The sequence below is a fragment of the Temnothorax nylanderi genome, unplaced genomic scaffold (genome assembly GCF_030848795.1).
Source record: "Temnothorax nylanderi isolate EJ_2023f unplaced genomic scaffold, tnyl_v1.0 TNYL_tig0085_pilon, whole genome shotgun sequence".
Classification (NCBI taxonomy): domain Eukaryota; kingdom Metazoa; phylum Arthropoda; class Insecta; order Hymenoptera; family Formicidae; genus Temnothorax; species Temnothorax nylanderi.
Genome location: NW_027249147.1, coordinates 278,306 through 292,730, shown reverse-complemented (window position 1 = coordinate 292,730; position 14,425 = coordinate 278,306). Strand labels below are relative to the sequence as shown.

Below are 14,425 nucleotides of genomic sequence, written 5' to 3'. Positions count from 1 at the left end.
TTATTTATACGTATCCGCGCGCGCGCGTGACAGCGCATACGCAGCGATACAACTTGCGCTCGTTCGGCTGCTGCGATCTCGAGTGCACCGCTCTCGATCTCGGCGCAAGGTGCGGCCGGATCTCGTTAAAGGTATTTTTTCGTTCGCGTTGTGCTTATAGAATCGATGAAAAATGTGATCTCAGCAAGAGACAGATAACGAAAAATAAAGCAAGATTATGCAGGATAAAATAGTGATCGATTATGATCAAAAACTTTATTGTTAAAATAATAAAGTCGGCGATGATTCTGGCAGATATCTCGAATTGTAACGTCAAAGATAGAAAAATTGAAGAGAAAGTCGTTAATCACTTATAACATATATTCCCACAACGTTTCATCGATAAAAGTATTTTATTTTAATGAAGTAAATTTAGGTACATGTGAAAGGTGATATTTTGCTACTTTCTTAATTCTTGACGTCATAACTTAAGATATGTAATGTAGATATTATTGACTTTTAAGAGCATTTCGTGCAAATTCGATACGACATTGCATACCTTATACGCGAAACCCGTATATCTTAACGCACAATTAACTCTCTTAACGCTAATCTTATGCAAACCTAAATTTAAGGCGATTTTTAAGACTGCCAAACTACTATTTTGCTCCGGACCCGTTTATTATACCATTCGTATTCCGGCAAAAATTATCTATCAGATAATTAACACATACCCGATCCCACAGAGGCGGGTCTCTTTAATTTGAAATCGATACTTGGTAAACGCGAATGTTTCGCACATTCTCGAGATTCACGACAGTTGTGCGCAATAGTGCAACAACAGTTGCGCAACGACAATGTATAAGGTAGGCGGTAATTCGGAATGTCGAGAGTGCATTCGCGCGAACGCACGGATAGACCGCGTGGCAGCTCGCGAATTTATTTATACGTGCGTGCGTACACGCTCGATGAATGCACTGCACGCATTAACGAAATTCGCCATCGATTGGTTAATTACGAAGCGTTTAATTTCTCTTCCGACAGGAAAAATAAAAAAATATTTCTAAAACCAATCAACGTTCGGAAAATAGTTTTAACATTCGTTATTTTTCCAGTCCCCCAAAAATATGTACATCTCTAAAAATAATTTTTTTACACATATAAATTCTAATTATATACATGACAATTTTACATGGTTATTATACGTATGACAAAATGACACAATTTAAATATTCCTCTTGTTTTGCGTTTTAATTAACCCTTTAGTAGTCATAAACGAGTTATCTTGCGACCCAATATTATCGGAGATGCCCTATTTAAAGCACTTTTTAATAAGCATATACGCTGCTGTCGAGGTTGTGTCTTGAAATAAATGGATGACACTGTCACGAGATATGTAGCTAATTTACGAGCGCGCGAAATTGATAAAGACAATACATCTGAAACTATGCAATATACATATATCGTCACACAATATGTAAAAGACACACTTTCATTTCCGAGCTTTTAGACGACGCTCGAGACGACGCTTTCTCTCTGCAAATGCAAGTGCTCGATTCTTGGCAGAATTCAGGAAGTGTCTTGGACGACCCGGATAATAAATCGCGGATTTATGTCGGAGTAGCGAAAAATGCGATACATTGTGCTCGAAACCGCAATTATGCGCGCGCTCGCCTATAACACGCGGCTAATTTGCGATACCGTTAGGATACGTTAGAGCTCCGATGATCAGGCGGTTCTGGAGCATAATGACGGAGGCTGTGCGGCATGCGCGAATACAGTTCGTTACATCGTTCTCCGTTCTCGAGGATTTGATTTATACATGCGTATCCGTATTTTATATTTTCGACAGTGACTGCCGACAGTGACTGTTATAGAAATCTTATTGTTAGTTGTTAGAGTTTGTCGAATCGCCGAAATTTCATGCGACAAATACGCGACAGTATTCAAATTAGGTAACGTCTTCTTGTGAGTTATTGATAGAACTATATACAATATAAATATCCATTCAAGATTGAGAATCATGCGATATTAAATGGAATTTTGTGAAAAGCAATAAATTGAAATGTTTCGTTATTGCTTATAATATATTAATTTCAGAAATATAATTATACTATAATTAAAATATGATTGCAATTGCAATATATTTGGTACACTTTTATCTGATTGCTGATAATATCAAGAAAATAATTTAAAGTTCCGCAATGAAAATGTTACTCTTTCTGTGATTTTAATTAACATACATATTTGTTTTTTACATCAAATTAATTTTATAATTTTTATTCACAACTTATACAAATATTAATCTTCCCCATCGTGAGAAGAAAAAACATTATTTCTGTTGTTTCTTAAATAGCGAATCACCGAAACTCACACATTTATTACTTGCCATATTTATGTTACTTCTTTCTTCTCGGATTTCGTGCGTCAAATATTTATACAACACTTTGCTCAAAGCACACGTGTATTTCATGCTTGCATAAAAAGAAGTTTGCAATAAAAAAAAGCACAGTGGCGCGTTCGTAAACCCCACGATCATATATTCATGCACGTAATATTTCTTTCACTCGTTTGGTGTCAGAGAGTAGAATAGTTTATCGGAATTCGTCTCTCTACCTACAGCGAAGTTTAAACGGCTCTTATTTATCACCTCGTCCGCTCTAATCGTCAATGCCGAGGCGTTCCCTCGAGGCGGCTCACATAAAGACTTCTACATAGTCAATCACAGTTTTAATAATTGCGTAATTCAATAGCATCTTTTACACATAGTCGGCCTGTTCTCGAAAAACAATATAATAATATAGTAACGAAAAATCATAGCCGAAGCTTTCTGTTTTATATAACACATAATTGATTGCAGAAGTTTAAGTGCGTCTCTCTAGATTTATTTATACATTTTTTACTATTTAAACAGAGTTAACTTCTTCTACCAAGATCGCACACAATTTATCACGGTGAAGTCGATCTTCGCGTTATAGCGACAGTCATCCGTCTAGAACACACACTCGAGGAAATCCGATCTCTCTCTCCTCGCGGTAGGTAGCGCGTCTATTCGTGGGATAAAACCACGCCGTGATTTAGATCAGAAGCCGAGACGAAAGGAGCGAGAGTCGCGTGTACGTCGCGCGGTTATGCGTTTTCAACGAGAACGAGGCCCGGACCAGTAAATCTCGGTCATCGTATTTCACGCATACGTGCGCGAGTATGCGTGAGGGCTCGCCTTCAATCGCATTTCCGTCTTGACGCAACTGGTGACCTCGTGCTTTTACGTCCTTACGTGTCTGACATTAAAAGGCGCGAGATGAAAACTTGCGGTATAACTTGAATGTTCGAATTGCATCTCGATGTCAGAGAGATGTATTTCTACAGAAAAATAAAAATGTAAATTTAAAATTGTTTACTAAATGCAGGCATTATGCCATAAAAGTTTGAAAAATAATCAATCTATTTCGACATATTTTTCTGTTTCCTGCGTTCAATATTTGAAGAAAATGTCTCAAAAATTAGAATTTCATTTTAATATAATTTTAGTATAATATTTAATATAATTATAATCTTTCTACTTAAATATTTTTATCTGTGGGGGAGAATTTATTTCTTAATCTCCATGAGAGATTCTCTCCTGCGTGAATTATAAGTATAGAAATGGAGAGAAATTTTAAAAGCAACTCTTGATATGAAATATTAGTAATTTGCAATTCCATATATAGAATCTTTCATCGATTCTCTGTAATTTACTTATTCGCCGCAGGATAACGCCAATTAACACCTGTGTAACCGGATCCAAGTTTGTAAAACAGCTGTAACTCACTGTGCGTTCTGATCCCACGGGCTATTACACGCGTTGCTCTGTCATTCTCTACCGAATATTCCTCGAAATGCAACAAGCAACAAACACGAACAGCGCCATCGGGGCTACTCGAGTTTCCCGCGCCCATAATAACCCGGCAAATTACTTTGGCAACACACAAGCGCGGCGTCCATATTTTCGGCAATTATCCGCGCATCCGCGAGGCCGACGCGCGCTTCCACAGAAGCGACAGGCCCTTCGTTTTCTCCTGGCCGCCGCCGGCGTGCACACGCACGCAGAAACACATGGATGCTTGTGTGTGGGTGTGTATGCGGTCGCTGGCGACCACGGAACGGAGTTGGAGTCGGTCAGAATTCCTTCGAGAACCTCGCAGACATGTTGTCTGCGGCGGACAGTGTGCTTGGCGACACCCTATTACGGTCCGACTCGTTTGAAGTCAATTAAGTTCGACCACAGTTCAATACTCTCGTCTTTCGTCTCTGTTTTAGAAATGGAAAGGAGCAGTTTTAGGAAAAAAAAAATAGATCATTAAACGATTAATATTATATTGAACTTGTTAATTTGCAAAATTGAAGAAAGTAAAAACGGTAAAAAACTATTTCTATATCATCTTAATCTAAATAATTAAAAATTCTATAAGTAGAGAATTTGATCACAAAAATGTCTTATTATAGTACATACATAATTCATCAGAATTTTATTTAAACTTGATATTATAGTTCTCGAGAATTTTTGGGGAGCATTTTAAAGGGCACACTTATGGAAAGTTAGCGATTTTGTTTATGAAACACAAGCTTCGATACCTTGTAAGTATCGAAGTATCGGGCTGCATCTCCATGCATGAGAGGGAACCATTCATTTCGCGGTACACAGAGGACTCCCATTCATGCAGAACACGTCGCCCTCGCGCCGCGGGGAAGAATAATCGACGAAGGGGGCAGGGAACGGTCGACCGGCTGGGGAGGAGGTGGAGGACGAACGCGGCGGCAGGCGGCTATTCGCGGCATCGAAACGAGGCTCGACCGTCCTCGAGAATTCGATGTTCCTTGGCGGGAAAAAGAGGCGTCGAAGAGCGAAAACGATCTATCATGTCGGCTTCGGCGCAGCGCCGTGCAGCGAAACAAGTCTCGGTGACGCTCGAACACGCCACGGGAGAATTCTCGAAACCGGGGATTAAAGCGTAGAGAGCTCCCTTACTGACGTCTAAACGTGGGAGAATTTATAAAAATTATGTTTAACCCGTTGTTTTAAATATTCTCTTGCTCCAACCTGGAATTCTTTGTGCGCAACTAGAGAATGTATAACTGCAATTAAATAAAGATATCTTTAAAAACCAAATAAAGTCAGATTATTTATATTTTTGTATTATTAAAATCATTTATAAATTATATGTGTACTCGCGCGTGATAAAACGTAATAAAATTTAAATAAGTGAATAGATAAACGCGAAATAATAAAAATGTCTTTTTTTTCTTATATCATGACATTCTTTATACTTTTTTGCGCAATATTAATCGTTATTATAATATAGTATTCAAAAGAATAATGATATTAAAAAAATGATATACACTTTCCTACAAATATTTGCTAAGCATTACTCCCATCCAACTCTGTCTTCATAGTCCAAAGAATCATATAAATTCAAGATGCGAAGGAAGTTTCATCTTCAGCTAACAATTGTTAGATAACTTACGACAGTTCTACGAACGATATCCTCGCATTTGTAACCGGCGTGATCGCGCGGGCCACGATTTTTCGTACAAATTTGCAGTCTCGCAGCCGCGGGAACGCTTTTTGTAGTCAGTGTCGGCGCCGACAACGGAACCCCCCTGAGCCCCGTCGCAAGAAGTCTCCAATTTAAAATGTAAATTGCGCCGGATATTTGGTGTATCGCGTTGCGCGACGCGCGCTTGCGAAATGGCCGCGAAATTAAAACGTAATTTAATTCCCTCTTCGCCCTGCCTACACTCCGTCCCCGTCCTTCTCTCGCTCATTCCCTCCTCCCGGCTCTCTTTCTCCTCCCCGTTCCTTTCCCTCTTCTTCTCTCGCTCTCGTGAGCTCTTTATCCGCACTCGTCTCGATCCCGCTCCGCTCTCTCGACGAGAGAGAGAGAGAGAGAGAGAGAGAGAGAAAGAGAGAGCGTCTCCTTCTTCTCTCCATCCCTTTCCTGTAAGTGGATTTTGGAACGCGGATTATCGTTTCTGCAGCGCGAAAAAGCCAACTTCTGCTATTCGAGAGACTTCTTGCTCTCAAGAGGAACCTCAAGGGATCCGAACGCGAGCGTAAAAGTGTCGTTCGCTTCGCTCGACAGAGAGAAAGAGAGAGAGAGAGCATTCGCGAACTCATTCCACAATATATTCAACCGTGTCGCGATCTCCCTTACTTAAAAGAAGAAAAAAAAGTTCGAAATTAAGAAATTTTCGCCGACGTTATCGCCGTGTAAATCGCGACGTGACTAAGAGCAAGAGGTAACTGACGGATACACGTTTAAGAAGATCCCCCGATGCAATTAGTAGAGCAAAGTGCACAAAGGCGGTAGTCAGCAATACTGGCTGCTGCTGGCGAAACACCGGCAGCGACCTGTTTTGTAATCTCGCGGTATCCACTTTACCGTCCTCCTCCCGCGCCTCTCGCTGCCGTTCCTCTCTTTTTCAAGAGGAGTCGCGATACGAAGGAGCTAGAAGGGTGAGGACTCGCCATCGCCATCTCCCTTTCAGCTTTTTTGCCTCGGCTCGGCCCCGCGTCCGCACTCCGCAGCGAACGCAACGTGCACTCCTGGCGAGCACTCGCGGACGGCCATCACCATAGCGACCGCTTAATTGGAAAAGGATCCCCGTAATAAAATCGTCGAGTGCCCCCGCGCCGCGACGTGGAACAAATTCGCATAACTTCCCGCGAGGAGGAGCGCGATGAATGTCAGAGAGCTCAGGAGGGCGGGAGAGAACGCGAAGACAACGGGGGCCCACCCACGTTCCCCGCAGCTTCTTCCCGTCCGGACCCGATTATCGCGTGAAAACGGATCGACCTTTTTGTGCTTGTGCTAAAGTGCTCGCGATCGAGACGGAAGATGTGGTGTTTTATACCCGGTACAGACTGGAGGAAGTTGAATAAAATGGAAGATTAGTTGCGTTATATGTTTGTTCGTTAATTCGCACATATTACCGCAGATCAATGATGAACGAAAAGTGAGCAGTAAATCTAGATAAGAATATAAATCTTAGTCTTTATGTAAAAAATAGTAATATGTAATATTTCGCACACAAGTTGATATCCAAAAGATCCTTTTATTAATCAACTTTTAAAAAATTATTAATAAAAAAGTACTTTGTCACATTTGCTGTCGCTCTCGTCGATATATAACACGAAAATCCGGAAGTACCATCACTCTCGTCCCTTCTAAATCCGACTTACCTATATCACGTCATATTACGTCATAGTACGCCTTAATTCGCGACTAAATAAAATGCGCGAGAGGAGCGATAAATTCCCGTAATTGCCGTTTACATGGACTTCACGTGGACATTCCGCGGAGATATCCGCCCATATCGCTCTCCGACCGCAAAGGCACCGTGACGCAAATAACGTCCTAAAACGCGTTGTAAAATCTTGCGTACAATACGCGCACCCGAAGGGGGGGCACCTGACATCGCAAAAAACGCCGTAAAATCGCCATCGAGGTCGGCTTAATGTCGCGGGAGTCCGAGGGTTCTCGTATACGCATACGGAGGGACGAGAGAGAGAGAGAGAGAGAGGGGGGGGGAGAGCAGAGGAAAGGGGGAAGAAAAGCACACGCGGGCTGGCTGCACCCGTCGCGCCGTGCCGCGCGTGTAACTGCACGAGTCGCATAAACGTGCCCCCGAGAACATAACTCATTGCGGTAAACGGGCGCCGCGGCACGCCGCGTCAAATTAACGCCGCGCGCCTCGAGAGCGAGCCTTATACGTTACGGAGAGAAACCGGCCGGTGTATGCCTAAACCACCTCGCATCCCCGTTTGTATTAAGTTAACATCACCGCGCGAAGGAAAATTACGGCTATCGCAAAATTTAGTGCCGTTTGTGCGTTAATTAATCGCTCCATTAGTTGCCCCATGTAGTTGCTAGGCTTCTGGTATTAAATTCAGACGAACTCAGACGAACTAAAGTGTCGAGCTTCCGCACGTATATGAAACTTGCACGCATGCAGCCAGAAGAACAATCGATATAGAGTGTCAGGTATCGTCAATCAATCGTGAATGAAGCTTTTCAGAATTCTCGAATAAGCCTTTCACATTCTGATTCTTTTGTGCGCATACTAGCTGACCAAAGTTTCTTCTTATTTAACCAAAGTTTATTTCTCCTATTCATCGACACATAAATTTACCTATATTTATTAAAGTTATTTATGTAAAATTTATTTGTTACACTGAAATTTTATTCACACTTTTTGTTCTATGTAAAAAAGATAAGAGAGCATTCAATAAATTCAATATGACAATATAATATTGTTTGAAACTTATGTTAATAAGTTAAAAATAAGGAGTTATATTAAAATCATTATAATAATTAATAAGTGCAAGAATACAATAAATTCTTTTGTACTCTTGAAATAAAACAAAGATTAAATGCTTTATTTTAAATAGCTATATATAGAAAAAGAAGAAGGTAGAAAATATTCTGCATGTAATGGGAATCGAGCTTGTCAAGATACATTACAGAGGCAACTATAATCGACTGTCGATTTTTCCCATGAGTTTGTCGAGACCGGTTAAAGCTATCATTTCTGCTATTATGTTTGTTCTACGCGGGGTTGTTGGAGGAACGATCAATGTAATGAAGTGCGTTATAGTGAAACGCTAGTACGGCCGTGTAAAGGTATATTTTATTAACGCTTCACAGCCGATATAAAAGTGTTACAATCTCACAGAGACGTAATTAGATTTCGTAATTCCGACGTGAGCACGCGGCCCCATTTCTTTCGTTAAGGCTCTAGCAAGGTATTAATCATCCTAACGTAGCTCTTCCAGGCTTTATAGTATCGTACGATAAACAATTGCTTCAAATTGAATAGCTTTTTAACCGGAGCATCGCTCTCGCCTCTTATTATCTTAACTGAACTGCTTAAAAGATAATTGTTGCATGCAATCGTTCCTGAGCAGCGGTCCCATTTTCAATTATCTTCATTCCAATTACGCCCACTCGCGAAATTACTCCTGCTATAGTTTCCCATCGAACGTATCATGAAAAATCGTTAAATGGAACATTATTGTAATTTTGTTTCTAACGAATACAATTTTCTTCACGACAAGAGATGTGTCAAGATATCTTTTAACTACTGCTACTTAAAAATATCTAAAAGTATACTATATAGGGAAATGTAAAAGATTATAAATTTTTCTCCTTCAATAATTTTAAATTATCCGTTTCACTTTTTTCCTTTATTGTTCTAGTTATACACAAAGAGAAACAACCACCTTATATCTTGCCAAATATCTTTCCGATTATTGTGAATTGGGAAAATGGCCGATCGCGGGTTATCAATCCTTTATATCGAAAATACGAAGCGACCGACGGTTCATCAAGTATGTGCCACTTCGCGCAATTTTGTACGGAGAGAAATTGCCTGGCTCGCGGCACGTATTAATTAATAGGTAAGTAGCGTTTTTTTCTTTCGATACAACGTGAAACGAGTCAATCAAAGATAACCGATATCCGGGGAGTGAAAGGGGGAGGTACGGAGAGAATGCCGACGGGCTCGGGAGCCCGAATTGGCGCCAGATCGCGCGCAGTTTCTCTCGTGTCTGAAATTAATTAACCGCGGTAATTAATGGTGACATTTCTTCGTACGTAACACGCCGTAACGCGGTGAGATTTTTTTATTTAGCGCGCGGTTGACGTTTCGCACGCACGCATGCACGCACGTATACGTGGGGATATATATCGGCGGCGAAACGAAGGGGAAACGGAAAACGTTTTGCGCGCGATAATCCGGGCAGACGCGTCTGTAGGGGAGATGCAAATACTTCTGACAGGGATGGACTGAAATTACCGGCTCGAAAAACAAGGGCTGGCGATATAATTGTTTTATCTGATAGATTAATTTTCGCGTTCCCAGGAGAATGATATCACTAACACCAATAGAATTATACCGTGAAATTATAAAAAGTGTCTCTTTACAAAGATCGTCCGTATGTTAAGGGAAATTCGATTGCTAAAATGCATTACTCGACGTGGTATTCCCGTATACCTTGTCCCAAGATTATTCCAACTTTTATTCGCCTGAAATAAACGAGTTCGAACTGAGTTTAATACGAATTCTTCAATCTAAATATTATGCATTTCGCACGTGCAAACAGGGCGCATCGATTCGACTTCTATTTAGTATCGGTTAATTACTCAGGCGCAAACCGGGAGTTTTTCGATTTGCGCCAGAATAACATAGGGAACATCGATACGCCGCGTTCGCAAACACATTCCGCGCTTTACGCGAACTTTCTTCGTGAAATTCACTGAAAAAATAGTACGCTCGCGTACTTTGATTATTTAATTGACTTAATCAAAGTTACAAACATTTTTCCACGATATACATATGTATGCTCGTCCTTTCGAAGCGGGCGGATCGACCGACGATTATCTACACGCGTGAAAGCGCAATGTCGAAGTGGCGCGAGAGAATTGTACGACGAAGGAGAATCGGCTCGCGCGACAATCTGCGGGAATTCCACGCGCGGGGCAATCTGCTCACGGATGACCGATCGCGTCGAAACGCGTAGCCGGAACCGATCGGCGCGGAGAATGGTCGACTCGATCGTTCGAAAGTGGCGTATCACAATTATTTTCGCACGATTATTGTCTCCTGGCCAATTCCGCATTTTTTGCACAACGCGCGACATAGCTGTCGCCATAATTAATTGCCTGGATTCGCGTTTTCTAATCGTAGTTATCGTTGAACCAACACAATTCACTGTTTCGCCCTTTTCCCGCCCATTTCCAATTGCGGAAAGCGCGTTGCGTTAACTAATGCGGAGAGCGGTTAGTTATGGTTCGCTGCGAGTCAATTATTTAATTAATTTGAATCAGAAACGGATCAAATATTTTGAATTGGCGATTATATTTGATTAAATGTAAACTCTAATTTTCTCAGCTTATTTGCCCTTCGAAAACAGACACCGAAATATGAATGCCTTGACTTTCGTGGCTATATCGCAATATTCTTTCATTCTGTCAATATCATTTTTAATTTCCGAAAGAAAACAAAATAGCTCATCACGGAACATTTTATAAGTATAATTTAATAAGTATTAATTAAATTATGCTTCATACGATATCGATTAAAAATTTGTTTCTCTGACGTGATCTGTCAGCTGATTCGCTGTGAATTAATTCTTTATAAACTTTGCGGAATAAAGTTATAAGAACAGAAAGCGTTGAACACATATTTGTAATTGGATGTCTCATTTCGGGAATTAATTTAGAACCAGCGAATCTTGGACAAACAATAATTGCCGGAAGGACGCCATTAAAATCTCGAACTAATCGCGAAATTGAAATTCAGCTGCAGCGCGAAAAGAATCGAGCTCGCTGATAACGACGAGAACCGCAGCTCCCGGGGCGCTTCCTTTATCGCGCTCTCTCTTGCCCGCGCGCGCCCAGGCAGCGTGTCTCTCGAAAATAAACAAGGGTGCTCCTTCGCGATCGCCGATCCAATTAAATCCGATTACATTTTTCGCCGCGATGCGGCCCACCCCCTCCCGTCCCGCCCAGCCTGCAAAAAATCCGGACCGCGGGACGCGCGAGCACTGGTGGCGTCCCTTATCGATTCGAAACGATTTTAGAGGGTGGTTTTACCCTCCGACGTTTTTGATTTCGGCTACGCGGCCTCTCCGCGATACCGGGACTCCGGGGCAACGCTTCGCCGCTTCGAATTAAGGGGTGAGCCTCGAGAGTACGAGAGCCTAACCCCGGGATCGTTCCGAGGAGAGACAGAGCGCTGGGTGCAGGGAGAAGGATGGCAGGGAGGAAACGGGGGGACCGGGGGGGAACGAATAGACAAGAAGGGACGCGGAATCGAGCGAGAGTCTCTTCTCGGTGTTTATTTTTTACTTCTCGAAAGAGCCATACGCGCGCGCCGGATGCGCACCCCACGGTCCCCCCCGATCCCAAATTCAATAAATATGGCCCCGTGTTGAATAACGGGCGTTGGATACGCCCGGCGTTCCTGGAGATAGAGAGAGAGAGAGAGACTCGTGATACGAGATTATTGCCGTAGCCTTGAAATCCGCGACGAATCGGGAGGAAGCAACATTCGCGGAGCGAGCAAAAAGAAAACGCGAATTGACGTGTCTGCGCTAACAAGAGCTGAAACGCGGGCTTTTGCGGATACAAAGAGAAACCCCTGTAACGGAATATTTATCGAATTCGCCATACGAATAATGAAATTGTAAAGGTTCACTGGCTTCGTTTAAAGCCTACCGCGTTTTCTGCCCGAGAGATCTCGCACTGAGCTGAGCGTTCAAAAGTTGCGAGAAAGTAATGTTCAATTAAATTTTGCTGCTGGAAAGAAAACTGACTACGATATAGTGAAAAAGCATGACGATATTTCTAAGTCACTTTGTATCTCGACGGCAAAATATTGATAGTGATTTGTTGAATATTGACAGGCTTCGTTGGCATCGCTGGAGAGATTAATGGGAGAGAAACTCGGAAGTTAATACCCTGCACATCAAACACGTACGCGCACAGTCAAGTGTTAAATAAAATATGCGTTTGTTTTATGGAAAGTATCCTCTGTCCGTTAAAAAATTTTAATTATGCCGCGCGAGATCGTAAAATTAGAAACGCATCGGGGATATCGCGCAGCAGAGATTACTTTTCACGGGACGGAATTACGGAAAAATGACGACGAAGCGAAAATAGGGCGAGGCTGCCGGGCAAAAAATTAGTTACCATGATATTGCAATCGTAAAGTGTGATAGATACCCAGTTTAATATATGCATTGCAATCTCTCCTCACTGCTACACGGTCAAAAGTGATACGCTGCCCGGAAGTTACAACGGATTAGCCAGCTTCAGAGTCGGCTGCACTTCCGTCCATTTAATTTTGCAATCGTAAACACGATATACTCAGATATTTAGTCCACTACAAACATGGCAATTCCAATAGGAATATTGGATCAGCTAATGTTGTTCTAGCTCTGTATCTCGATTTAATATCGAGTCACGCCCTATATTAAAATCGAATGCATTGAACTGTATGTGAAGGAGAGCAAAGTAGAATAATATCTTAATTAAGTCGTGTGACATATATCTATTGAAATTTGTTTTATATATCGCGTCTGTATTATAAACATAAATGCCAATTCAAATTTTTCAATTGATGCAATCCGAATCAGATTAGACAAGATTGCAAATTAATTTAAACAGAGAACTTTTCTTAAAACTTCTAACAGAGTAATATCATAAGCGATAAATTGTGATGAAACAGTATTTTAAGGAACAATGTTCCACGGAACAGTTACGACATCACCGTATCCATGTGTGTCCAGCGTATCATACTTCACCTGATACATACAGTGGTATAATTGGATACACATTGCGTTAATGTACTGCGTGCCCTAATTCCCGTAACAATGGTATTATTATGGTCAATTTATTCACGCAATGGCACAACAGGACATTGGTATATCAATCATTCGCAGAATCTCGTAGTATCCGCTTTCATTGCGGAACTCGCATATACGCATATCTTCAATACACATAATTCTGCTTACATTAGCTTTACCCCCCCCCCTCTCTCTCTCGTTCTGACCGTAATTACCAAAATCCATGTAACCCAACTCAGACTTCTCGAAAATGCATCCGTACTCGCACACACAAATCCCCATTCTCTCTGTCTCGAGATCAAATTGCAGTTATACATCACACGGTTTGAATAATCGTTATAGTATCCAAACTCGCCTAACTTCAATTTGGGGCTTATTACTCAACAAGAGGCCAACCGACGCATTTTGGTAAAACGATTTATCAGGATGAAATATCTTGGTCTTTTTATTTAACAAAATAATTATGTTGTGGAGATATTTTGTGCGCTTTGAGTTACTTTTCAGCTCGTGTAACCAAAATTCAAATTGAAATATAAATCGAGCTGACCAGATATCTAATATAAAAATAAAATGTTGCATTTAATGACGCTGTTTAATTACGGTTTCAAATTTTAATTGTTCGACCTAGTAGTATTTGTAACGTTATTGTAATTTTTAATTGCTCGACCTAGTATTACGTAAAACAATATTGAGTTACATATTCTCTGTCCACGTAAATTAAATATATACCAAGAGCGACACGTTGCAGCATGTTGGTGCGCAAATGCATTAAGAAAGGTGATAAAGAGAGGACGAAGAATAACAAGCATGCTAATGTTTTAGATATCAAATATCGCAACGACATCCATTAGACTTTATCACGAACATAACATATGTGCAGCCAGATCAAAGATGCTAATTTTTAGCTCATTATGTCCATTTCTACGAATGTAGATCAACTTTAATCCCAGCTTAACTTACTATCCTCTTTTTGACTCTTAGAACTAGAAAGAGATGAAAAAAAACCCGAGATTGAAGTTAACCTGCATCGGTAGAAATGTATGTACATTAATCATC

At 41.2% G+C, this 14,425-nt stretch overlaps 2 protein-coding genes across 6 annotated transcripts in view; one reads left to right on the top strand and one right to left on the bottom strand.

Moving 5' to 3' along the window:
- The window catches only part of LOC139774695 (uncharacterized), a 192,825-nt gene that overhangs the window by 170,373 nt on the left and 8,027 nt on the right, over window positions 1-14,425 (top strand). For 3 of the 4 annotated variants that reach the window (XM_071710124.1, XM_071710126.1, XM_071710125.1), the window contains one exon: window positions 9,218-9,418. The exons of the other annotated variant lie outside the window; for it this stretch is intronic. In XM_071710124.1, the coding sequence (XP_071566225.1) occupies window positions 9,218-9,418 (201 nt within the window). The remainder of the gene's footprint in view (window positions 1-9,217; window positions 9,419-14,425) is intronic. 4 annotated transcript variants of the gene reach the window in all.
- Window positions 1-14,425, bottom strand: part of LOC139774688 (netrin-1) — a 189,244-nt gene that overhangs the window by 172,564 nt on the left and 2,255 nt on the right. The gene's annotated exons all lie outside the window — the stretch shown is intronic.